The sequence below is a fragment of the Delphinus delphis genome, chromosome 7 (genome assembly GCF_949987515.2).
Source record: "Delphinus delphis chromosome 7, mDelDel1.2, whole genome shotgun sequence".
NCBI lineage: Eukaryota > Metazoa > Chordata > Mammalia > Artiodactyla > Delphinidae > Delphinus > Delphinus delphis.
In genome coordinates, this window is record NC_082689.1 from 9,992,378 (window position 1) to 10,017,690 (window position 25,313).

A 25,313-nucleotide genomic window follows, 5' to 3' on the forward strand; every position below is an offset into this window, starting at 1 on the left:
GGAGAATGATACTGGAAACCAAGATCTGGGCACTAGCTATGCTTATTGTTCCTGGGATGTCATTGCTTCTAGATCCTCTCAGCTGACATAGCAAGGGAATGTGTGTGTATACTAACCCATGTGTCTATAAATATTGCCATATGTAACCATCTATATCTAAATAAAGCTAAACATGAATTTATACTAATTTCTCCAACTCTGTTCCATTATTACATGTATCATTCCAGCCTTCTCTCCTCTTTATCTGTAAATTCCCACACCAACAACAAGATTCCTGGCTCCTACCATCCAACATCCTTTTACTTACTTGCTTAATCCCTATATACATGTAGAGCAGTATCAGAATTCATAACTTGTATCCTTATGGGAAGCAACTTTATAAACTAGACTACAGTGCTGGTGTACACATCCTTCTGCCTTCAGTCCTACCAACTCTACTCGTTCCAAAGTCACTTAAGTCAGCACTGCCCCCAACCCTGCAGTGAGGTTGTTTCATACATTTGTGAGTACTGTTAGATTACTTTTTCACAGTCTGCATTCATTTTTTCTTTTATTTTACATCTTTATTGGAGTATAATTGCTTTACACTGTTGTGTTAGTTCCTGATGTACAGCAAAGTTAATCAGCTATATGTACACATATATCCCCATATCCCCTCCCTTTTGAGCCTCCCTCCCACCCTCCCTATCCCACCCCTCTAGGTGGTCACAAAGCACCGAGCTGATCTCCCTGTGCTATGCAAGCTTCCCACTAGCCATCCATTTTACATTTGGTAGGTTGTATATGTCAATGATACTCTCTCACTTTGTCCCAGCTTCCCCTTCCCCTTCCCCCTCTGTGTCCTCAAGTCCGTTCTCTACCTCTGCGTCTTTATTACTGCCCTGTGACTAGGTTCATCAGTACCGTTGTTTTAGATTCCTTGTATATGCGTTAGCATACGGTACTTGTTTTTCTCTTTCTGACTTACTTCACTCTGTATGACAGGCTCTAGGTCCATCCACCTCATTACAAATAACTCAGTTTCGTTCCTTTTTATGGCTGAGTAATATTCCATTGTATATATGTGCCACATCTTCTTTATCCATTCATCTGTCGATGGACACTTAGGTTGCTTCCACGTCCTGGCTATTGGAAATAGTGCTGCAATGAACATTGTGGTACATGTATCTTTTTGAATTACGGTTTTCTCAAGGTATATGCCCAGTAGCGGGATTGCTGGCTCATATGATAGTTCTGTTTTTAGTTTTCTAAGGAACCTCCATACTGTTCTCCATAGTGGCTGTATCAATTTACATTCCCACCAATGGTGCAGGAGGGTTCCCTTTTCTCCCCACCCTCTCCAGCATTTAGATTTTTTGATGATGACCATTCTGACTGGTGTGAGGTGATACCTCATTGTGGTTTTGATTTGCATTTCTCTAATGATTAGTGATGTTGAACATTTTTTCATGTGTTTGCTGGCAATCTGTATGTCTTCTTTGGAGAAATGTCTATTTAGGTCTCCCACCCATTTTTGGATTGGGTTGATTGTTTTTTAGATATTGAGCTGCATGAGCTGCTTGTATATTTTGGAGATTAATCCTTTGCCAGTTGCTTCGTTTGCAAATATTTTCTCCCATTGTGAGGTTTGTCTTTTCGTCTTGTTTATGGTTTCCTTTGCTGTGCAAAAGCTTTTAAGTTTCGTTAGGTCCCATTTGTTTATTTTTATTTCCATTTCTCTAGCAGGTGGATCAAAAAGGATCTGCTGTGATTTATGTCATAGAGTCCTCTGCCTATGTTTTCCTCTAAGAGTTTTATAGTGTCTGGTCTTACATTTAGGTGTTTAATCCATTTTGAGTTTATTTTTCTGTATGGTGTTAAGGAGTGTTCTAATTTCATTCTTTAACATGTAGCTGTCCAGTCTTCCCAGCACCACTTATTGAAGAGACTGGCTTTTCTCCATTGTATATCCTTGCCTCCTTTGTCATAGATAAGTTGACCATAGGTGCATGAGTTTATCTTCTGTTTTTGTGCCAGTACCATTCTGTCTTGATTACTGTAGCTTTATAGTATAGTCTGAAGTCAGGGAGCCTGATTCTTCCAGCTCTGTTTTTCTTTCTCAAGATTGCTTTGGCTCACAGTCTGCTTTCTTTCCTGGGACCTTCCAACTAGAGGGGTTTTGTTTTTGTTTTTCCTATAGAAGTACAGTTTCTCAAGCACCATTTGTTGAAAAGGCTATCTTTCCTTCATTGAATTGCTTTTAAACCTTTGTCAAAAATCAGTTGGCCATATTTGTGTGGGTCTGGTTGGATTCTGTATTGTTTTTCATTGATCTATGTATCTATTCCTCCGTCAGTACTACTCAGTCTTGATTGCTGCAGTTATGTAATAACCATTGAAATCAGGCAGAATGATTCTTCTCAATTACTCTTTTTCTTTCAAAACTGTTTCACCTATACTAGTGTCTTTGCTTTTTCATATAAATTTTAGAATAATCTTGTCTATATTTACAAAAGATTTTGATGAGGTATTAATAAGAATTGTATTAAACCTGTATATTAATTTGGGAAGAATTGATATCTTTACTGTTTGGAGTCTTCCAGTCCATGAACACAGTATGACACTCCATTTATTTAGATCTTTGATTTCTTCATCAGCATTTTGTAGTTTTCAGTACGTAACTCCTATACATGTACAACTAAATATATCTCTCTTTTTGAGTGATTATAAATAGAATTGCAGTTTGGTGTGCACATGTTCAATGCTAGTGTGTAGATATACAACTGATTTTTGTATGTTTATCTTGTATCCTCTGACTTTGATGAACTTACTAGTTTTAGGATTCTGGGGGGTAGATTCCTTGTGATTTTATGCATAGGTAGGTATGTCTTCTGAAATTAGGGACAGTTTTATTTCTTCCTTTCTGATATGTATAAATTTTATTTCCTTTTATTGTCTTATTACGCTGGCTAGAACTCCTCACTAGTTTGGGTAAGAGTGGTGATAGCAGACATCCTTGCTTTGTTCCCAATCGTAGGGGAAAAGCATTCAGTCTTTCACCATTAAGTATAATGTTAGCTATAGGGATTTTTAGATTTTTTTTTAATCAAATTGAGGAAGTTGCTCTCTATTCCTTGCTTGCTGATAGCTTTAGTTATGAATGGGTGTTGAATTTTGCCAGGTGCTTTTTCTGCGTCGATTGATATCAGTATATGATTTTTCTTCTTTAACATATTATTATGATGGATTATATTGATCAATTTTCAAATATTGAATTAATCTTCCCTTTCTGGAATAAAACCCATTTGGTCATAGTGTATAATTCTTTTTGTATATTGCCGAATCCTGTCCTCTAATATTTTGTTCAGAGTTTTTGTGTCTGTATTCATGAGGGATATTCGTCTGTAGTTTTTTTTCTTTCTCTCTCTCTCTTTTAATATTATCTTTGACACTATTGAATTTTTCACATCTAGAAATTCCATTTGGTTTTTTTTTTAATATCTTCCATTTTTATCCTCATTTTCCCCATGTTTTCCTTCACCTTTTGAACAAATGTCTTGTTTACTCACCATCATCTGTTATTTCTGGACCTCTGTCTTTTGCCTGATTTTCCTTCTGGGTATAGGTCCCATGTTCTTGCTTTTTTTTTGTACGTCTGATATTTTTTTTTTGAATGCTGGTCATTGTGAGTTAAGTTGTTGAGCGATTGGATATCTTTTAAAAGTGCTGGCCTTTTCTGTGGCAGGTAGGTAAGTTACTTGCTGACCTGATTGATCCTTTCAAGGTTTGTTTTTGTATTTTGGAGTCTCTAGTAGCCTTTAGGGATAGTTATGTCCTACTACTGAGGTGTGACCTTTTCCTCCCATAATGCACTGGGTGGCCAATGAAACGTCTGCATTCCAACCTGTGAGAGTTTGAATACTTCCCAGTTCTCTGTGAGCTTTGGGAACTGTTCATCTTTCCTCTTGTTTGCCATGCCTGTGGAGTTCCAACTTCCTCATACACAGTATTCAGCAACAAACTCAGGGATGCATCGTATCTCTGATGCTCCTTTTTTGAGTGGCTCTACCTTCTGTAGTGGTCTCTCCTACAAATTACAGCTACCTCAGCCTCCACAAATTCCAGTTACTCCCCACATTTCAGTGAAACTGTTGTGTTCTAAATTGGTTCAGAATTTAGAATGCCAGAGTGGTTATGGTACTCAGCTGTTCGTTTGTCTCCTCTTAGCAATCACAGCCATGCACTGCCTGTTGTCTAATGTCTTAAAGTGTTTTTTTTTTATATATATTTTGTCCACATGTGTAATTATTTACAGTGGGAGGGCAAGACAGGTTCCAGCTGCTCCATTGTGGCAGAACTTCCAAGTAAGTCATTAGATTCATTTCATCTAGAATAAAATGCTTGTGAAGTATGAAGGAGTTATACTTACAGTACCCATTCCAGTGCGTGGCACATAATAGGCTTAGATTTAATACTAGGTATTATGATTATAATGATTTTCATTGATATCATTTGGTGTGGGCTCTGTTAACCCAAGGATATACTGACAGCAGAGACTTCTGACTTATCTTTTTCATTTTAATTTATCTGAGGAAAGCATACCGAATTAAACCGTACGCTTGTAAATTTGCATAAATACTACCAAAGCTGATACCTACTATACAGATTGCCTCTTAGAAAGTAGTAGATTGAAAAGCAATAGGAAAAGATTTAAAGTTCAGACTTTGATTTCCAGCCTTAGTCAAGTAGAAATTTCATTTTGTATTCTCTTTACAAATGTTATTCAAGCACAACGGTGATTCAAAAGTAACTGATTTTCCCCACTCAAATAAAAAAGTAAGCAACTCAACGAAAAAGTCATCTGGCTTAAGCCAGCAAAAGCATAAAGATTTATTAAGTATTATTAAGTATTAAGTATTATTAAGTACTTTTTATTATTTACTATATTTATTAAGTATTTATGAGTGGAGAAAGGTGATATAATGTACTAAGAACTCTTCTACTAAAATTAACTAGAATGCATATTGCTTGGAGATGGAATGGTGAGGTGTTGAAATGTATGTAAGAACGAAATACTCCTAATACAGGGAAGCATAAATGAAACCAAAATTAGTCTCTATAAATCTTCAGTTACCTTGCAAAGTGCATGAGCACTGTGAGGCAGAGAAGAGCAATCCTCTCTGGAAGTCTTCTGGTTGGAAATTTCCTTGGGTGGCCCCATCATCGGAATCACCCCACATGCTCACCACCAGCATGTGACACCGTGAAGTCCTCAGCTGCAAGCCAGGTGGGGGTAACTGATTCAAACAGAAGTGTAGGCATGTTAGTTTGTAAAATGGGCCAACAGAGTCAATCTAAAGGTATCTGTGAACTGTGCATTGCTCCACGGTTCCTCCAGGGCACATATGCTGTGGAAATAGCTGCTAGCTATTTGGGCTACTGACTGGCATGGAGTTTTATCATAAACTAATGTCATTGAATCCCAAGTATAGCTCTAAGAACACTGTGGTGATGAAAGCCAGACTGGGATAGGTTTGGGACTCTCTCTGGGCCGTGGTTCTTTGGTTCCTGGGTCTTAGATATTTGATGAATGTCTACAGAAAAAGTTCATCCTATTTTCTCCTGCCATTCTCTATTCCTACCAAGTCCTTCCAATCCAGTGAGTCCCAAGAAGAGATAAATCTGAGGATCTTGGGCTTCTCTCAACTATATTAGAGCCACTTAGAGGTCTAAGAGCCAAACATGTATTAGGGCTGCTCTGAACTTGAACTTGGCATTTACCTCCCTAGGGAAGCTCTGGACCAGAGCAGGACTGGGTGGGCTGGACTGACAGCTCTAGAACTGCCCAAAATTTAGGGAATTAAAAGGGTTTGACACTGACATTAAACTTCTAAAGCAGGGTGGGGCTTTTGAGTTTTGCTAGGCTATAGAAGTAGGGAGAAGTCAGGCCATTTTTGTAGCTATTGCTGAAAAGGTAACAGAGCATCTTATTTCAGAATTTGCAGTATTCAGATTGCCAGGAAAAGAAAGCTATTGTTTAGTAAATACCTCAATTAAGCTTGTCTTCCTAAATGGATGGAAAGCAGTACTGTTGTGTATATTTGTCAAGGCCTTTGATTTCATCCTTTTATTGCTTCTCAGCACGTTCCTGTTTATATGTCTCTTCAACCAGTCTACCATGTAATGCCATTTGTAATAGTTTAGTCTATGCCCTTTTCCAGTCAGAGTGATTGCCCCATTAATAGACAGAAAACCTTTGAAAGAGGTTAGTAAGAGGCAATCAATTTCATGTCTTTCGTATTGATAGAAATGACTATTTATTGCAGGAAACAAATTCGCTTAGACACTACTGAATTATAAGCAATCTCGTAGGACCTAGACGTAGTAAATGTTTTATTTGACAGATTTTACTTTAAAAATAAAACAGTCCGCTGCCAGGTATGAAAAAGTGTGAAGTGAAACAGACGTGAACCATTTTAGTTTGAGATTCTGCCTCGAAAATGGTCTGTGAGTGACATATGGTGGTTTTATAAACACGAGGTAAACCAATGGCAGACAGAAAAGCTCTTTAATACTAATTAAGTAAGCCTGCAAGTAATTACCCAAGTGTACACTGAAATATTGCCTTTGAAAATGGACAGAATATTTGATTTTGCTCTTTTGTTTTAGTCGATGACTATAGCAATGCTAGGAATTTTAAAAATATATATATATATATCACTTTTTACATTTATCTAAGCAAATGGAGGTATATTTAAAGTTTTCTTTTTCTCATTTTCACACTTTTAAGAAAGATTGCCTCAATTTGAAGTATCCTTTCTTCAGCTTCGATGTGATATCTTTAAGAGGTGTACCCATTCTGTATTGACTCATACACACGCTTTAAAATCACACAAAGATGGCTTTGTGTAACTTCTACTAACAAGCTATTTCTTGTAAGTTGGTCTTTGGACCACAGTGATATCAGCCCATGTTCTGGTTTGTTAGTTTAAACTAGGCTTTCTCTGAGGGGATCAAGGATGCCCCCAAATGTTGGGTGTAGCAGCGTCAGGAGCCCCAGGTCACGGTTTTCATTATGGGGGAAGGACGGATGGACTGGAGCAGATGTGCGCTTCCCTCGGGGACCATTTCCCAGGGGAGATTATTTCAGGACTGGTCTCACCCCAGACATCACAACTGTCATTCCTTAGGGGGCCCCTGATGTTCTCCCTCAGCATTTCAATCCCTCCCAGAAGCATTTCCAGGGATTTGGAAAGAGGAGTACATTTTCATAATTGACTCAGGCTAGGCACACATCTGTGACCTAGAACTATCCAGAAAATAGTCAGATGCTCAGGCTTACACAATCAAACACTTGGCTACAAAAAGAAAAGAACCATAAATTGTGAGTTCTTTGGCTTTCCGGAGTTTCAGAAAAACAAATAAGAAGATTCAGCTGACTAAATCCAAAACAAAATATATTTCTTTAGTAAAATCAGGAGCCCAAGTTTGTTTTTCCGATAGACTTCAAAAGGTTTATTCAGATATGGGAATCAGCTTCAGATAATGAATTCAAAAGATTAAAGGAGATTCTTTTTACCGGTGCCATTTCTTTTTCTTTTTTAAGCTTTACTTAAGTAAAGGATCCCTTGTCTGGAATTCTGGGAGAGTTCTGCACTTTATACAAACAGCCAGTTGGGCTGCATTGCAGGAGATCATGACCCCAGCCTTAGATCTTTGCTGAGCTGGAGAAGTGACGGGGGACAGAGCCACTGGGGCAGCTAGCCTGGCTCACTGCCACTTTTCTTCATCTCCTTAGGTGAAGAGTGTGACATCGACATCAATGAATGTGACAGTAACCCCTGCCATCACGCCGGTACCTGCCTGGACCAGCCCAATGGTTATACATGCCACTGCCCACGTGGCTGGGTGGGAGCAAACTGCGAAATCCGTGAGTATCCTGCCGCTCAGCCTCTGTGACTTACCGTTACATTTTCATTCAATGAGAAGAGGATGCGCCAGCCCCACAGCACTCACAGGTGAGGCAGTGAGGCCCAAGGGGTACCCTGAGCCCCGCCGTGCCTCCCGGATCCCAGTTGAGGACCTTGGCTCACTGTGTTATGCTGCTTCCCTCCTTCCTGAGTCTGAATCCAGCCTTTCCACCAGGATGAGAATGTGCAGATGTCATCCAGAGTTCGCGGCTGCTAAGACAGCCAAAAATGTGCTTAGCAGAGAAGCATTAGAATCGCATCAGAAAAGAGAGTCTTTGTGTTGAAAGCATTAAAAAAACCCACACAGAATGTAAATTCACTTTGCATTTTTTGTCTTCAAGTGTCTTCAAACGTATTAGGTTCCATCAATTGCCTGGAGAAAAGTTCCGTGAGGATGAGCGCATGAAAGAAACTCTGAAAAATACTTTGAGCTGCTTAGAGCGAGGTGTTCTCTACAGATGGACTCACAGAAGTTTGACAATGTCAGGATCAGGATTTTATATATTAAAATCATGTATCTGCTAGGACTGAGGTGAAAATGAGACCTGCCCTGGAATTGGGTTTTCATTGTTTTGTAAATCGCTAAAAGCTCAGCGTTGAAGTGTGTTTTCTTCCCATTTAAATTAGTCAGGGTCGTTGGGTTTGGCTGTGTCATCAAATCTCCCTCCTGGGCCCTCTCGCCCACTCTCTTACTCTTCATCAGGCAGAGACAGCTCATCTGCTGTGTGAGTTTGGAAGGAGACAGCTCAGTATACACAGCCCTGTCTGTCTGCCTCTTGGGCTGGCCTGTCTGCTGCCTCTACTCCTCCACGCTGTGCATGTTTCAAGAACAGGCCCCTCACTGGTGGTCCAGCACCGCCTGTGACTGCACGGGCTTGTCTAATTCTTGGTGTGTGTCTCAAGTGGGGCATGGCCAGTAACAGGAAACCTTATCCACAAATATGGACCATATTCTTCAGCATCAACTTGACCAGTGATGAAGGTGTTGTTTGGGCTCCTGTCTGCTCACTCTTTGTCTTTCATCTTGGCTCAGGACTTGCGAGAGGAAGAGAGTAATTCCTTTTAGGTCTCCCACTCGTCCTTTCCAAATACCCCTATACAGAAAGGTTTTAGGACCAACTGAAACACTCTATTGTTGAAGAAAGGGAAGGAAGGGGATTCCAGTGGTACAGATGCTCAGGGCTGTGAACTGATGCAGGATGTTAAAACCAAAGTAGGTATAGGATGTTAAGTCCAGTCTGGTGAGATCAGTTGGTGGGAAGGATCCCAGATTTGGGCCACCAGGACCTCGGTTCTCGCCCTGGCTGTGGCACTTACGGTGTGGCTGCATTTAGGTGTGCTGAGTCTCCGTGTACTTCTCCATAAAATAGGACCAGTTTTCGTTATAAAATTTGATAATTCCGTGAAATGACAAGTTTCACGCCTTGGGGCAGAGGAATATCTATGTATAATTTTTAAATCCTCGGTGTGAAGAAGTCAGGAACACAAAGGATGCCCTTAAGAAGTTTTGAAGTAAAATCTTATAACTGTAAAAAAAATCTAGCTTTACTTCCTTCTGGTGATGGATAAGACAGGCAAAAGATATACAAGGATGGAATAATAAGCACAAAAGTTGGCTTCGTGGTCTAGCTCCGTCATGGACAAATGTACCTCAGCCTTGTCTTCCTCACTTGTAAAATGGTGATAGAAAAGTTGCTGTGAGGCTTAACGGAGGCAAATTTGTGCAGATCTGTGCTATGCAGTAGGCACTAAATAAGTGTTAGCTGCTGCTTCTCTTTCCTTCTGCGCCACTGTAGCCCTTATTCTATGAGCTACTCCTGGCAAACACTAGCCTTTGGCACTTGTCAGAGGGCACAGGCCACTCTGAGCAGCTGGGTGTGATGGGACCCATCACACATCCCAGCACACACCTGGGTTCTCTGTTCGCCCAGAGTAGCACTTGCCGTTTGATGATCTCCTTTGCACCCCTCCATTCAGCCAAAGGTGTCAGAATAAATGTCATCACAGATTAGGCTCTACTGGGTCCCCATGTTGGATGCTTCCATCCTTGACCTGAGCATAAGAATGGAGAATAAGCATATAAGGTTTGCGATAACACACAGGTGGAGCTGGCGGCCAGTGCCAAGAGAAATGGATCTGAATCAATGGAATGGATTCAGAGCAGAAGTGGAAGCAGGTTTTGGACTGTCAGTGGGCAGAGAAGATATAAGAGGTCTCCTGTCCTGTATGAGCCATGGGACCTATGGTCTCTGAGGTTTCTTTCTAACCCTGAACATCTGTGATCTTCTGAAGTGGCTAGAAACCAAGAGAAGGGTGCCTGAATGACACAAGGTCAGGTTGGTAAGTCTCAGCAGGAAAGCTCAGATGAAGCAGAGAAGAGGGAGAACCGTGGCCCACGTAGCTCCATAGCGTGGCAGGCTCCGAGTTGTCAAAGGCAGTGATGGGGCTTCCCACCAGCCTGACCTCTGCTTCCCGAGGCCATTCACCTGCCCTCCGTTCTTGTTCACTACACGTTAGTCACATTGTCCTCCTTTCCCTTCTTTGAGCAGGTCCCATTCATTCCTGCCATCAGGGCCTTTGCCTGTGTTGTTCCCCATGCCTGGAGCTCTCTTCCTTGCGATCTTAGCACAGCTGTCTCCTTCTCAGCTTTTAGGTCTCAGCTTGAACGTCACCTTCTCAGATGCCTTCCCTGACCCCCTGTATTTGTTTCCTACTGCGGCTGCAACGAATTACCACAGATTTCATGGCTTGAAACATAACATGACTGTCTTCCTTCTGGAGTTCCTAAAGAACCTTCTTCTTTGCCTTCTCCAGCTTCTAGAGGCTGCCTACCTTCCTTGGCTCGTGGCCCCTTCCTCCATCTTCAAAGCCACAATCACGTCTCTCTGACTCCTGCTTCCATTGTCACATTTCCTTCTCCAGATCTCTCATATCCCTCTTGCACTTATAAGGACTCCTGTGATTACTTTGGGCCCATGAAGGTAATTTAGGATAACCTATCCATCTCAAGACCGTCAGCTTAATCGCACCTGCAGAGTTCCTTTTGCCGTGTAGGGTAGCATAATCAGAGATTCTGGGGAATAGTGTGTGTTCGTCTTTGGGAGACCACTGTTTGGCCTACCATAGCACCTTAGCAGCAGTGTGCCATGACTCCCATTTGTTCTTAAAAATTGTAACATTTGGAGATGATTTAGCATTACTTTTTTTCTGTTACAGCATCATCCCAATCATTGTAATAAGTATTCGCATAAACATAACTTAAACTGATTAAAGGGGCAGGAGTTGGTGAATAGAATGGGTGCTGCTCTTAAGAACAGGGATCTGGGTTGGTCCTGCCACCCAACCAATCACCAGGCCGGAGGAAGGTCATTTTATCTCTCTGGAGCTCCGTCTCTTCATCCATAAAATGAAGGATTAAATAAAATGGTTAGTTTTCTTCCTTCCAGCCCTAGCACTGTTGGATTCACCCTCAAAGTAGTGTCCTACTCTGCCAGAGAGCACAGATTATAAGGCAGGCATTTCCTATTGCCTTTTCCATACAAAACACCATAGGATGTTTCCTATTGCACGTGGAAAAGAGAAATTCAGAAATTCATAGAATACGTGTGTGATACTCGCAAACACACACTGAGAGTTCGTGCAGATCCCAGTGAAGGAAGGGCTCTGCACGTGGAAATGAGTCTACTGTGTCATCAGCCAACACTAGATTCAGAAACCTCAATGGGATTTGCATGCAAATTAACACCATTTTAGTGGTTCCGTGGCTCGCATTCCTAACGTTTACCCTAATAATGGATCGTTTTTAGAAATATGCCCTTTAGAGTTATTATCTGGTCCCCAATCAGTAATAAGAAGCAGACATCTAGCAGACCACACATATTTATCAAAACCATCAAAAACATTGATCCAGAACTCTCCTAAAAGGATCATGAGAGTAGCTATGATGTGTTTTTTGTTTGTTTGTTGTTTGTTTTTTTGCGGTATGTGGGCCTCTCACTGCTGTGGCCTCTCCCGTTGCGGAGCACAGGCTCCGGATGCGCAGGCTCGGCGGCCATGGCTCACGGGCCCAGCCGCTCCGCGGCATGTGGGATCTTCCCGGACCGGGGCACAAACCCGTCTCCCCTGCATCGGCAGGCGGACTCTCAACCACTGCGCCACCAGGGAAGCCCAGCTATGATGTTTTATACATTCTGAGACAAATGCAAACCCTAAGTTCTAGAAACTAAAAAAACAAGCCTGCTGAAGTTTTAATTCTGACACTTGTTCTTAACCACTTTTGGACTGATCAAAAAATTTGGGGAGGATTTTAATAAAACTTTTGCCTTCCTAAAATCGAAGTCTAAAATTCAAAATTCTTATAATTCTCTACATAGTGGAATGTTTTGTATCATTTGTGTTGGAGCTTTAAGGTCTATACAGTTAGAGTTACAGACAGTCCTGCTGACTGAGAGTTGGCTAGTTCTATATACTGAGCAGTTGAATCTATGGTTAAACTATTGAATTAATGACATTGTGCAGTTGAGAAATAGGGGAACAGGGCAGCTTAGATTTATGCATTCAATGAATAACCAAGGCCCTCTTATTGTCAGACGTTAAGCATAGTGCCCAGGATATAAAGATTAATGAAACAGCTCTTGCCTTCTCCTCATCCAAGGGTGGGTCTTCATATGTGACAGGAGTTGCTGTGAGACTTCGTGCAGGTAGCTCCAGGAACCCAGGGAAGGAGCAGAGTTGGATATCTGGGGCTTCTTCTTCCCAAAATGCATGGAATTTAATAATGCTTGAAGAAACCCATCAAACAGTTATGTTATATGAGCAGTCCTTATCGTACAAATAGATTCGGATCTTTTGTTCTCATTTTTGTGTAAACCAGGATTTTTAAAAAACAAAACTAATTTGGGATTAACATACACACACTTCTGTATATAAAATAGATAACCAACAAGGACCTACTTTATAGCACAGGAAACTATACTCAATATTTTGTAATAAGCTATAAGGGAAAAGAATCTGAAAAAGAATATATATATGTACATATATATATATATACACACACACACATATACATAAAACTGAATCACTGTGCTCTACACGTGAAACTAACACAACATTATAAATCAATTATACTTCAATAAAAAAGAAAACAAACAAAATAAAATTAATTAATCTTCCTCCCCGTGGAGACTCCCCACTTCACTCCCCACTTCCCATTTATTATAAACTGTTACCCATTTATTGTGGATTCTTCCAGATGCTTTCAGTCACTGTATAAAGTCCCATTTTCTCCCGTACAAATGGGGCTATTCTGTACGTACCGTTCAGCATCTTGCTTTTATGCTTAGTAATATATCTTGAGTGTTTATCCATGTGGGCTTATGCAGATCTTCCTCAATTTTTTTAACACCAGACAGTATTTCCATTTTTTAGATGCTCTGTAATTTATTTAATCATACCCCTATTGATAACTCATTTTCAGGTTTTTGGTATTAAAAACAACAGTAGAGTGAAAATTCTTATATATTCTTGTGTGAGAATATCAGTAGGATAAATTCTTGAAAATGGAATAGTCAAATTAAGGGGTTCTTGAATTTTTCATGAGCATTTATTTATATATTGGCTCTTTGCCAATAAAACTTTTCCTCTTGGAAGCAATGGTGTTGGGGGTTGAAGTTGACTCGCAAGTCCCACTTAATCCACAATTACCTTACTAAATACTGTGAACACCAAGGCTGCATCCTCCACTGACCTCTTGGGAAGCGATCGTGGCTAGATGTGGGGAAGCAGCCTGATCACGGGAAGGACATTACTGTGGACTTGTGCGGTCCTGGTTTTGAATCCCAGCTCAGGTAGTTACTCCTGGTAAACAAGAGCTCTGAGCCACAGGCCTTGGTAAATGGGGTAATACCTGTGAATAACATAGTGCAGTACCGTGCCTGGTTCACAGGAAGTGCTCAGTAAATGGTTGCCTTAATTGCTATCATCAGTTGTCACTCTCTGAGCAGTGAGCAGCCTCTGGGTGTCTATTCAAAGTGAAATTTCCCCTCCTCTGATGGAATATTGATAAATTAGATGTTTCTGAGATAACTACTGATTTTCTAAACATACTATTTTAGGATAACAGGCATTCTGTAGGTATGTAGTTTTATTGATGTAATTAGACCTTGACTTTTCTGTTGCAAGGTAGATACAGGTATCCCGTGAGGAGAATCTTCATCCTCCCTTCCTGAAGGGTTCGGATGGATGCATATAGCAGAGAGCAGTGTTTCTCAGGCCTTTTGACCGCAACCCACGGTAAGAAATATATTTTGCATTTTGATGCGGTGCATAGCACACAGTGTCTCTCCCACACACACAAAACATGAAGTAGTTCTTACTTTACGAGTGTGACACGCTTTTATATGGTTTTCTAAACTTTTTTTTCTAATGCAGTCTGGCCCCTATTGGTTTCCACATTGTGCAGTATGGAAAACATTACTTATTAAGTGTTTAGAGCCAGTGTGTGGTTCAAATTCAGGTTCTGCCACTTATTACATGTGGAAACCTGGGCAAGATTCTTTTCCCTTATAGGTTATTAAAAAATATTGAGTATAGTTCCCTGTGGTATACAGTAGGTCCTTGTTGGTTATTTTATATATAGCAGTGTGTATATGTTAATTGCAAATGCGTTTTATTTTTTAAAAATCCTAGTTTATACCAGAATGAGAACCAAAGAACCAAATCTATTTGTACAATAAAGACTGCTCATATAACATAACTGTTTTGATGGGTTTCTTCAAGCATTATTAAATTCCATGCATTTTGGGAAGAAGAAACCCAAGACAACCAACTTTGCTCCTTCCCTGGCTTCTCTGGAGTCCCAGCTGCTTCTTGTATAAAAGGGAGATAGTAACAATGTCCACTTCGGAGCATCGTACGAGGAATAAAGGACCTAACACACTTAGAATAGTGTTCAGCACACACTGAACTCTCAATAACCGTTTGCTTTTATTAACCAAAATGCTGAACAAAATAATACAACTGTATTTGATGTCGCCCCTCGGGTGTCTTAAAGGCACTTCCAGTTCAGCATGTACAAAACAAAACTCATGAGCTTCCACTCAAACCTGGTTGTCTTGCCATGTCCCCTGCTTGCCTCCGGTACTTCATCCATCCAGGGATACAAGCCAAAGGCCAAGAAATTTGACACTACCTTTGTCTCTCCTCACTGGCCTCTACAAGCTGCGTAGTCTGGTGAATTCCACCCCTAACTCACACCCACATTCCTTCCCCTCTCTGTCTCCACCCCTCTCACGCAGGCCAAACCACCACCAGCTCCGCCAGAGGCCGCGGTAGCCTCTGACCTGGCTTCTACCCGAGCCCCTCAAACCCTTTCTTCATATACAGCCAGAAGCAACCTTTCTTTTCTTTTTGCTTCCTTTCTTTCTTTTTAATTTCCCAAAAGTATTTTACCTTTTCATTATTTAAAAAATTTTTTCATTGTGGTAAAATACACGTAACTACCTTAACCATTTTTAAGTGTAAGTACATTTATATTGCAACCATCACCACCATCTTTCCTCAGAATTCTTTTCATCTTGCAAGACAAACTCTACACCCATTCAACAGTGACTGCCCATGCTTCCACCCCATCTCGCCCAGCCACCTTCCCTCCCTCCCTCCCTCCCTCCCTCCCTCCCTTCCTTCCTTCCATCACCCGACCCCCTCCCCAGCCTCTGGTAACCACCATTCTGCTGTCTGGGGGGTTTTTTCCTATATGTTGCACATATAAGTGACATCATGCAATATGTATCTTTCTGTGTCTGGTCTATTTCACTCCAGTTCATCTATGTGGTCGTAAATGGAAGAGGCATCTTTTCAAAGTGCAAATCTGAACCCTCAGACCCTCCCTGCAACCACTGTTTCCATCCTTGCCCACACCAAGTTGCTATTAAAGTACATCAGTGGGGCTTCCCTGGTGGCACAGTGGTTGGGAGTCCGCCTGCAGATGCAGGGGACACGGGTTCGTGCCCCGGTCAGGGAAGATCCCACATGCCGCGGAGCAGCTGGGCCCGTGAGCCATGGCTGCTGAGCCTGCGCGTCCGGAGCCTGTGCTCCGCCAACAGGAGAGGCCACAACAGTGAGAGGCCCGCGTACCGCAAAAAAATAAATAAATAAAATAAAATACATCAATGACTAAAGAGCAAAGGCCACACTCTTGCCTATGGGACTGGGAGGGCTGCCCCTACACTGTGGGGAGGTGCCCCGTCTTCACTCAGACAGTCTCTGCCTTGCTGCGTTGAGCGGCCACCCTGTCCTCCTTCCAGCTCCTCACTCTGCTTTCCACCTCCTCCCAGGTCTTTGCCTGGGACAGCCTTCACTTTGCTGTTCTCCATCCCTGGTGACTATGCACTCACCCTTAGAGCCACACTTGCTGCGGACCCCCATCACAAAAGCTCTCCCGATTCCCCAGTTAGATGGCGAATCCCTCGTCCCCTCTCGAAGCAGTGCCACTCTGGTCCCTCGTGGCTTAGCCCACTTGGACTTCGCCAAGTGGCTTAGCCCACTTTTCTCTCAGTTTCCCCTTGCTTCTTACCCCAGGCACTCAGCACCGTGCTCAGCATATAGTAGGTGCTTATTGATGACTGGTTCAGTGACGGGATTGCTAGGAGGGAGGCGAGCTGTGCCTTCCATTCCCCCCGCTTCTGCATCTTCTGAAGATTAATGAGAGTGTTAACTTTTTTCAGTCTCATTGACTGTTTTGATTGTCCACCGAACTTATAGCTACAGAAAACATAAAGAAATTTGAAATCCCGCCTCACAGTTATTCTAGGCCGCAGATGGTTCAAAAATTATCTAGCTAGCTAAGTGACATCTACTCAAAACTAAGATGTCACTAAGTGGCATCTACTCAAAACAGACTTTCATTCCTTTACTTTCAGACTCTTTTTAAGTCTGAAAAAGACTTAAAAAGTAGGTGGACAAATTAGTCTAGCTAGATTCACCTGGGTAAATGAAAAAACAGATGAGGGAAATGTATTTTAGAATTAAATTTGTCTATCGAATGAGGTCTCTTTGGTGGAGTGGAGGTGGTCGGTGGGTCTCGTTTTATCCTCAGCTTGGCCGCTGACTACCTGCTTTACCTTGAGCAAAGGCTCCGAGTCCAGCCCCTATGTAGCTCCTATTTTCGTACCGATTGAAATGTTAAAGGCGAAAGCACTTTAGATGATACAAAACCTCAAACAGATTGAGTTTAAACCGAAATACAAATGCTCCCTGAGACCCAGAAGTGCGACATTTTTTCCCTGAACAGTTGGTGTGCCTGCGTTCCTGGTCACGCACGTGCCGGGGCTGGTGAGGTCATCCCTTCCAGCGTGCTCTGGTGCATGATTCTTCTCCGAGCCCTGCCGCAGCCACTATAGGAAATGATCCATGCACTGGGACTCCCTGTATGCGGCAGAGCGATGGCTTATGGACCGGGAGACGGCAGCTGCAGCCACCTGCTGCAGATACATTCGCTGCCTCGCAGACCCAGTGTTGGATTTATTCAGATCCAGCTTGCCTCCCAATCCACCTAGCGTGCAAAGCAGCCACATTCACTTATCAGACAACTTTCAGATGACAATAGGGTGGAAGAAGCAAGGGGCAGGGGCAGGGAGGAGAAACAGAGGTTCAGGAGAAATTTTGAGAAAGTTTTCCCCAAAGTCCAAACAGCTTGGAATTCAGAGTTTGGGGAAATAGAGTAGATGGTCAGAAATGCAAGCGACTTAGGCAGCCTGTCAGGCCTGGGGCGGTGTGCCGAGCACGTAACCTAGTACAGTTGGTTTTCTGCTTCAGTGGCCGTGTGCGGTTGTGCACTGGCTGTCTATACACAATCAGTGTGATGTGTAAGCTATTTACACAAAGGTGTGATTGACCATAGGAACTCATCAAGAACTTGTGTGGCTGCCGCACGATCGGATCTGAGCGCTCCCCCGAACTGGAGTAGAAACAGTATTGGCGGCCCTCGTGACAGTGCTCAGTGAGTGTTACAGCACACCCTGTGAGTGCTGGACTCTGGCCTACGACTGAATTTTTCAGAGAATGTTGAAATACTTGGAAATCAAGTGAGTCATGCTTCTCTTTCAGCCAGAAAGATGACTTGTCTCTCTCCATGTGCACCAGGTTACTGCCAGATGAAAGGGTTGCCAGTCTGGGACTGAGTCTTGGTTTCACGAAACACTCCCCCTCTTCCACTGCGGCCGTTAACTTGCAGTGATTTATGTCGTTCCATCTGCCCGTGTGTGCGCTGGCTGCACGGGCTTTGTCATCAGAAAGGCAGGCTCGAGTGGCAACACCAGACTTCGAGGGCCTTGGTGTAAAACTCAGGAGCCAGAAGATCTGGACACACGCTCAGAAGTCATTTCATTCATCCCGTTCTTCTCAAACTCTCAGGAACCAGCCAGGCTCAGGGCATGGGTCAGTGTTCCATTAGGCTTCTAGGAAAAAGGTCTGCACACTCGGATCCTTGTTTGGGTGTTTACCTGTGCTCTTGTGCAGATCGTAACGTTTCAAGGGAAAGAATAGCTGATTCTGAGACTCCAGTGTCACTGAAGATGTCGCTAAGATGAGAGTATGAGGACCCAGAGGTGACAAATACTCTCACCTAAAGTGGGACAGTGGAAACAGGCCTGAGGATTTCACAGAAAGACAGGCCCATTCCCACCCACCCCTGAATCCCATTTCCAAGCACCCAGAGTCCTAAGGTGGAAATCATGGCCTGGAGGTAATGGTGGTGGAGGTGGCGGTGTGAGTGAAGTAGAGAAGGCATCCTCTTTCCCAAGTTCAGTTTCTCTTTGATCTTATCTAGCCCTTTTTAATCTTCACAGCTTCCTTTCAAATCCTGGTCACATCATCTGAACCATTCCATTTGTACGCAGGTCTGTAAACGGGACATAATTAGACACTCTTGACCTGTGCCAGATACAGCGATTATGTCCATCCATCCACTTTTTTCATGCCCATCCAGGTTGGTGGGGTTTTTTTGTTTGTTTTTTGTTTTTTGCGGTACACGGGCCTCTCACTGTTGGGGCCTCTCCCGTTGCGGAGCACAGGCTCCGGGCACGCAGGCTCAGCAGCCACGGCTCACGGGCCCAGCCGCTCTGCGGCATGTGGGATCTTCCCGGACCGGGGCACGAACCCATGTCCCCTGCATCGGCAGGCGGACTCTCAACCACTGTGCCACCAGGGAAGCCCAGGTTGGTGCTTTTTGAATGGGCACAGGGCAATGCCCAACCATCCTCAGCTCAGAGTGTGTGCCTCAGAGGATAGGGTCCTCCTCCTCTGCATCCTTCCCTCTTCCACCACTGCAGCTGCTCCTCCTTAGGGACCACCCACCATGAGCCCAGCAGTGGACTTTCTTACTTTTCTTTACACGTTTTCTAACTTAACGCTCACAGCAAGCTTATAGGGTGTATGTTGCAAGTATCTTCTTATAACGGAAGAAATTGAGGCTCAGGGAGGTCAAGTAAACCTTGCAGCTGGGATCAGAAGCAAGGTTGGTGTGGTCCCAAGGCTCACACCCCTTCTGCTAGTTAGGCTGGAAGATAATCCCATGGATGTTTTCTTCAAATGACTTATTGCTTACTTTTTAATTATTACAAACGGACTGCATTCTTCTCTCTCTCTCTTTTTTTTTTTTTTTGGTTGGAAAAGACTGAGATGTGTAAAGAAGGAAATAAAAATCCCACACAGGCCTGCTTTTCAGAGATCACTGTCGTTAGCACACTGCTGTGTGAGGCAGAGGCTAAGAACTTGGACCCAAACTTGCCGACATGCTCACCCGGGAAGTGACGTCAGCTTCCTAGACATTGTCTGTAAAGTGGGGAGAAGGAATAATGTATCTTCCGGGGGTTGTGATGATTAAATGAGATGTTTTCAAAAAGCTTAGCGTAGTAAGAAAACAACAAATGTTCATCATTGGTATCACTCCATCCTGAGCTTTTCAGTAAGGTAGACGTTGGAAGCTCATATGTGATTGTACTCTACAACTAGGTTCTGTTTGGTAACCCTTTTTTTTTTTTTTTTTTAATTCTTTTGCTATTTGGTGAATATCTCTCCGTCTCACTAAGAGTTGAATATTTAGGTTGTTTCCCATTTTTCCACTTTTACGACTTGTGTTGTCTGTTGGTGGGGTAGAGAGAGAATATGGGGTTGAGAGACTCTAGCTATATCTATAACATTTTATTTCTTAAAAAAAAAAAAACCTTTAAAAATATAAAGCAAAGAAGGTCAAATAGGAACATTTATTAACTTTGAGTGGTGAGTACATGGGTGTCTGTGCTATTTTCTGAACTTTTTTCTAAATGTGTGATAGTTGATAATCTAACATTTAAAAATTGTGCTGCTGAGATAAAGATCCTTGCACCCAGGGCTTTATGCATTTATAGGACCATTTCCTCAGCATAAATTCAGAACATTGAAATTTCTGGGTCAAAGGAAACTCCATGCAGTCCGCACAGGGGCTGTGTATCCATTCACACAGTCCCCATTTCTGTACCCCTGTCAACTGTGGTTATCAAAATTTTAAAATAATATTTGGGAACTGATATAGGAATTGCATTTTTAAAAATAATTATGAAGCTGAAGAAGTTTCTACTTGTATTTCCTTGGTAAATTCATTTTTATATTCTTTGTGCACTTTTCTATGGCGTGTTCCTGTTTTTTCTTAATGATTTGTTAAAGGTCTGTATACAGTAAGGCCTTTGGTCTGGATTATCCATAGAAAACAATTCTTCCCAGCTTGGACAGCCCTTATATTTTAGGTTCCCGATGTGAGGACAAGAAAGTCCTTCCCATTCAAAAGGCCACAACTCATCCGCAGCCGTTTGCTTATTTCTGCCTTCAGACATCCAGTGGAAGTCCGGGCACATGGCGGAGAGCCTCACCAACATGCCCCGGCACTCCCTCTACATCATCATCGGCGCCCTCTGCGTCGCCTTCATCCTGATGCTCGTCATCCTGATTGTGGGGATTTGCCGCATCAGCCGCATCGAGTACCAGGGCTCTTCCAGGCCGGCCTACGAGGAGTTCTACAACTGTCGCAGCGTCGACAGCGAGTTCAGCAGCGCCATCGCCTCCATCCGGCACGCCAGGTGGGCGGCGGGAGGAGGCGGAGGGGAGGTGCTGCTCTCACATGTGCATCCTCATCCTCAGTATCAGGGTTATATTATGAACAGGACTTTACATCCCCAAGGAGGGTTTCAAAGAATAAAACATAAGTTCAAGGTAGTGTTGGGGGACCGGACAATTAGGCTGTTTCATAAGCAAACCCCTTTACTTTGCTGCTGGCTTTCTGTTTTCATTGAATGCATTCATTCATTGTGTGTTTATCTCTGTTATACATATCTGACTCTTCATCACTGTGTGTGAAACATTTTTTTTATAGTTTATGATCTCAATGTATTTTTTGTTTCATGCCTTATTATGCTGAAATGACTGCATCTCCCATAAGAAGTCTAAAATATAATACTGCTAGAGTTGCTTCATTTCATGACTTAACAATACCTTCAAGAACCCAAACTCCCTCTATTTCTCCATGTCATCATAATTGGCTTTTTGATGTGGTCTCTTATACGTGTTCACTTCTTTATCACTACATTACTACCTAGACAACAATGTCTAGGAGTTGTGAAACATTTTCTGATGATTTTTGGGGGGATGTGTTTAGCTGTGTTGCTCTTCTAACAGTCAGTGTGAGTATAAATTACCCATTTGATTTAAGGGCTTATTTAAAGAAAGTCAAATGATGGTCATTCGGCTGTTAGAGTTCGCATTGTATAAAATAGTGTCCTCTCCTGGAGGAAAGGCTCCTGTAGAGACAGGAATTAGTGTGAGTCTGGGTGTTGGAGCGACATCGTTAAGCCTGACTGCTCCATTACCTGACTGTATTTTATTTTAATTAATTAAATTATTGATTTATTTATTTTTGGCTGCTTTGGTTGTTCGTTGCTGCATGTGGGCTTTCTCTAGTTGCGGCAAGCAGGGGCTACTCTTCATTGCGGTGCACGGGCTTCTCATTGTGGTGGCTTCTCTTGTTGCGGACCACGGGCTCCAGGCGCAAGGGCTTCAGTAGTTGTGGCACATGGGCTCAGTAGTTGTGGCTCGCGGGCTCTAGAGCGCAGGCTCAGTAGTTGTGGCGCATGGGCTTAGTTGCTCTGTGGCATGTGGGATCTTCCCGGACCAGGGCTCGAACCCGTGTCCCCTGCATTGGCAGGCGGATTCTTAACCACTGCGCCACCAGGGAAGTCCCTGACTGTATTTTAAACCGATGATTTAACCTTCCACAAATACAGTTCCCTCAACTGTGGGAAGGGAGAACTACCTCCTTAAAGAGTTATGACAATCAACTTAAATTACAAATATTTAAAGGTTGTATAAACAGATAACACCACATTTACTTCTCCGAATCTATTACAACACGGAAAACATCAGTTCATCTAATTTTGTTGAGTTTTGCAAGGAGTGTTTACTAAAAAGATAATAGTTATATTGTGTATTAAAAGCATCATCTTTTCCTTCAGTTGGTAGAACAATCTGAAGCACACAGTTCAGAAAGGGAGTGTGCTGTAGCAAAAAGGGGACTGAGCTTGATGTCTCAGGATTGAGCCTCCAGGGAACTATTACTTGCATCATCTTTGTTGGGACGTCGTGATTGATATTGTTCAAGACACAAGCAGACCCGAATTCTGCCTGAGTGGCATAGAAGCTCAGAGGTTCAGAAAGTTAGTTTTCTTCCAAAGGAAACCCGCAAACCTAAGACTCAGGTCTTAGAGTGAGTCCAGGGGAAACAAAAACCAGAACCTGGCTTCCAAGGAGAGGAGCCAGTGGATGAGAGAAGTTGGGAGATATAGAGCATCTGCCCCAAAGCCCAGGGAAGCTTCTTCGTGGGAGCTGCACTAGCCTTACTTCTGTAACTTTGGGGGAGAAGAGAGAGTTAACCCTCTTCCAGGTCAAGCCCTACAGATGAGCCTCTTTGTGGGAGCCTTTGTTTAAGAGTCAACAACTCAGCAACACAGCTTCCAGGAAACATTGAGGTGAATCCCTGCAATCTCATCTTAATTGCTTATTTGACTCTTTCCTCTTGAGTAGAGAGCAGTGAGTTTTATTACTGTATCTCCAGTGGGTCCTGGCACATGGTAGACCTCACTATAATTTGAGGTCTGAAATGAATGGATGTTCTCGGTGAGGGGTTGGCATAGGATGTCTTGACCTGCCTGAGAAGTAGATTCATCCCAGGGCACCAGCTTTGTAAGTGGTACCAGCCTGCAGGGGTATTTGGAGTATCTTGAAAACATTGGATGAGAGGTAGAGGATGTAAAAAGAAAAGGAGAGTAGACAAATTCATTTGTTTCTCAAAAGTCTTCCTGAAGGGGCTTAGTTCACCAGGAAAGAGCAGACTCCATAGCTCTATACGGGGATGTATTGGGAGACCCAAGAAATCAGATTCCCTCCACACTCCCCTACCCTGGAGGAATCTCTGACTAAGGTCCTTTTGCATTCAAGAGGAAGAAGAGTATTTTATCTCAGCCCTGGAAGAAGTTAAGATAGGTTCTTCTGGGCTTCCTGCTTATATAGCCCACTGAAAAGATACTTAACTGAATACTCTTGGAAGGAAAGAATAAATTTGAAAGCATTTATAAACCTGGTTCTTATTCGGTACTGATTTTTATCAAAAATATTTACTGCAGAATTCCTAACCAGCGAGCTCCTGCATGCACCAGTGACTGCAGATAAAACCATTGATGTTAATACAGTGCCTTCCCAAATATCTGAGGACATTCCTGTCTAAAAGTTTATTCGGCTATGACCTGTGGCCTCTACAGCATGGTTCTCCAGAGGCCCTGGCTGGATCTCTGGCTGGTTGGCCCTTTTGCCCCTTTTCCTGGAGACCCTGGAAAGGCATTGACAAAAACTGAGTCCTTTTTGCAATTCCCCTCTTCCTAGTTTTGAGCATCAGCCTGTAGCTAACATGCATTTCATGGCCTGTCTCCCTGCCACTAGCCTGGAGGTGACATTGGATCAGAATGACTGCAGCTGAGCAGCTGCACAGGATGAATCCTGACTGGGTCATCTGTGACGTTCCCTAGTGACCCGGGAAGTGTCTGGTGATTCTGACGTCAGCAGTCGGCTGGTGCTGGTGCTGGGTTGAGAAGGGAGCCCCCTCCTTTCCTATGTTCTGCAGCCGCTTTGCTTACACTCAGGCTGCAAAGACTTTGTGACAGACTGGCAGGAGTGAAGCCACAGCTCTGTAAGTTCTGCATCTGAGGTCACACTTCGCTTGCTGTTTGCTTACTGCTCTACCAGCTATAAGTGCCCGATCACAGAAAACAAACAAACAAAAAGAGAGCTGGGAAAGGACAGAGTCGCTTTTTCTCAAACAGCATCTCCCGATGTGGGCCTTTGTAAAGCTCACATCCACCTGCCGTTCCTGGAGGTATTGTTTAGCTGTTGACTTCCAGGGGAATATGAGCTAGAAGAATGTACATACTTTGACCTCCCTCATAACTGGTTTCAGTTTCTTTTGTTTCTTTAGTAAAATAAGGCGCACAAGACTGGTCACCAACTATGACGTTTGAGCTGTCAGTGACATTGATACCACGGCTGCACGACTGCTGTTAGTGCTTCTACGATGGTTCACACAGCCAGACACGATGCTAAATCCTTTGCAGAGAGACTGTGGGTGACCCCTATCAATGGTCTTCATCAATGGCCTGTGAAACATTTTAGACTTTGTGGGCCGGGTGGCCTCTGGGTCTCTGTGACCAGCTCTGCCTTTGTTGCGTGGAAGCACCAGAGGCGTTATGAATGGGCACAAACTGTGTTCCAATAAAATTTTATTTAAAAAACAAGCAACAGGCTATTACTAGCTTGCAGACTATAGTTTGCTAATCCAAGGTCTACATTTTCATTTTCTCTAGCTTCCAATTTTTTTTTTTTAAGCAGTTAAGATGTCCCTTTAGGGTAAGGAAAAACAGTGCATTGTTTAAAAAAGAACAGTTGCATAAAAACTCCTGCCGTAACATAGGCAAGCTCTGACATTGGTTTAGTGCCTGAGAGTTTAAAATGGAATTCTCTAGGTATTAGCTTATTCCTTAACATCCACCCAATTCTGAGACACTAAGGAAGTATAAAAAGCTGTTAGCGTTGGAAATTTAAGTATGAATGCACATTTGTTTTGCACTAACTCTGAGATCGCTACTCTGATAGGTGTGGGAGATGGAAGAAGAGTCTTACTTCATTTCACATCTTAGCTTCCATATAGCAGATGCTGCACTTTGGGTGGGGATTTCTGTGTCTCACCTCAGGAATTTGGAGGCTTCTCAGGAGCTGGTAGGTCCTAGTGCAAGG

At 42.9% G+C, this 25,313-nt stretch overlaps 1 protein-coding gene across 1 annotated transcript in view; it reads left to right on the top strand.

Annotated features, from left to right (window-relative positions):
* The window catches only part of DNER (delta/notch like EGF repeat containing), a 324,909-nt gene that overhangs the window by 296,416 nt on the left and 3,180 nt on the right, over positions 1 to 25,313 (top strand). Inside the window, exons 11-12 of the mRNA XM_060015492.1 lie at positions 7,778 to 7,909; positions 20,812 to 21,058. Coding sequence (XP_059871475.1) covers positions 7,778 to 7,909; positions 20,812 to 21,058 — 379 coding nt within the window. The remainder of the gene's footprint in view (positions 1 to 7,777; positions 7,910 to 20,811; positions 21,059 to 25,313) is intronic.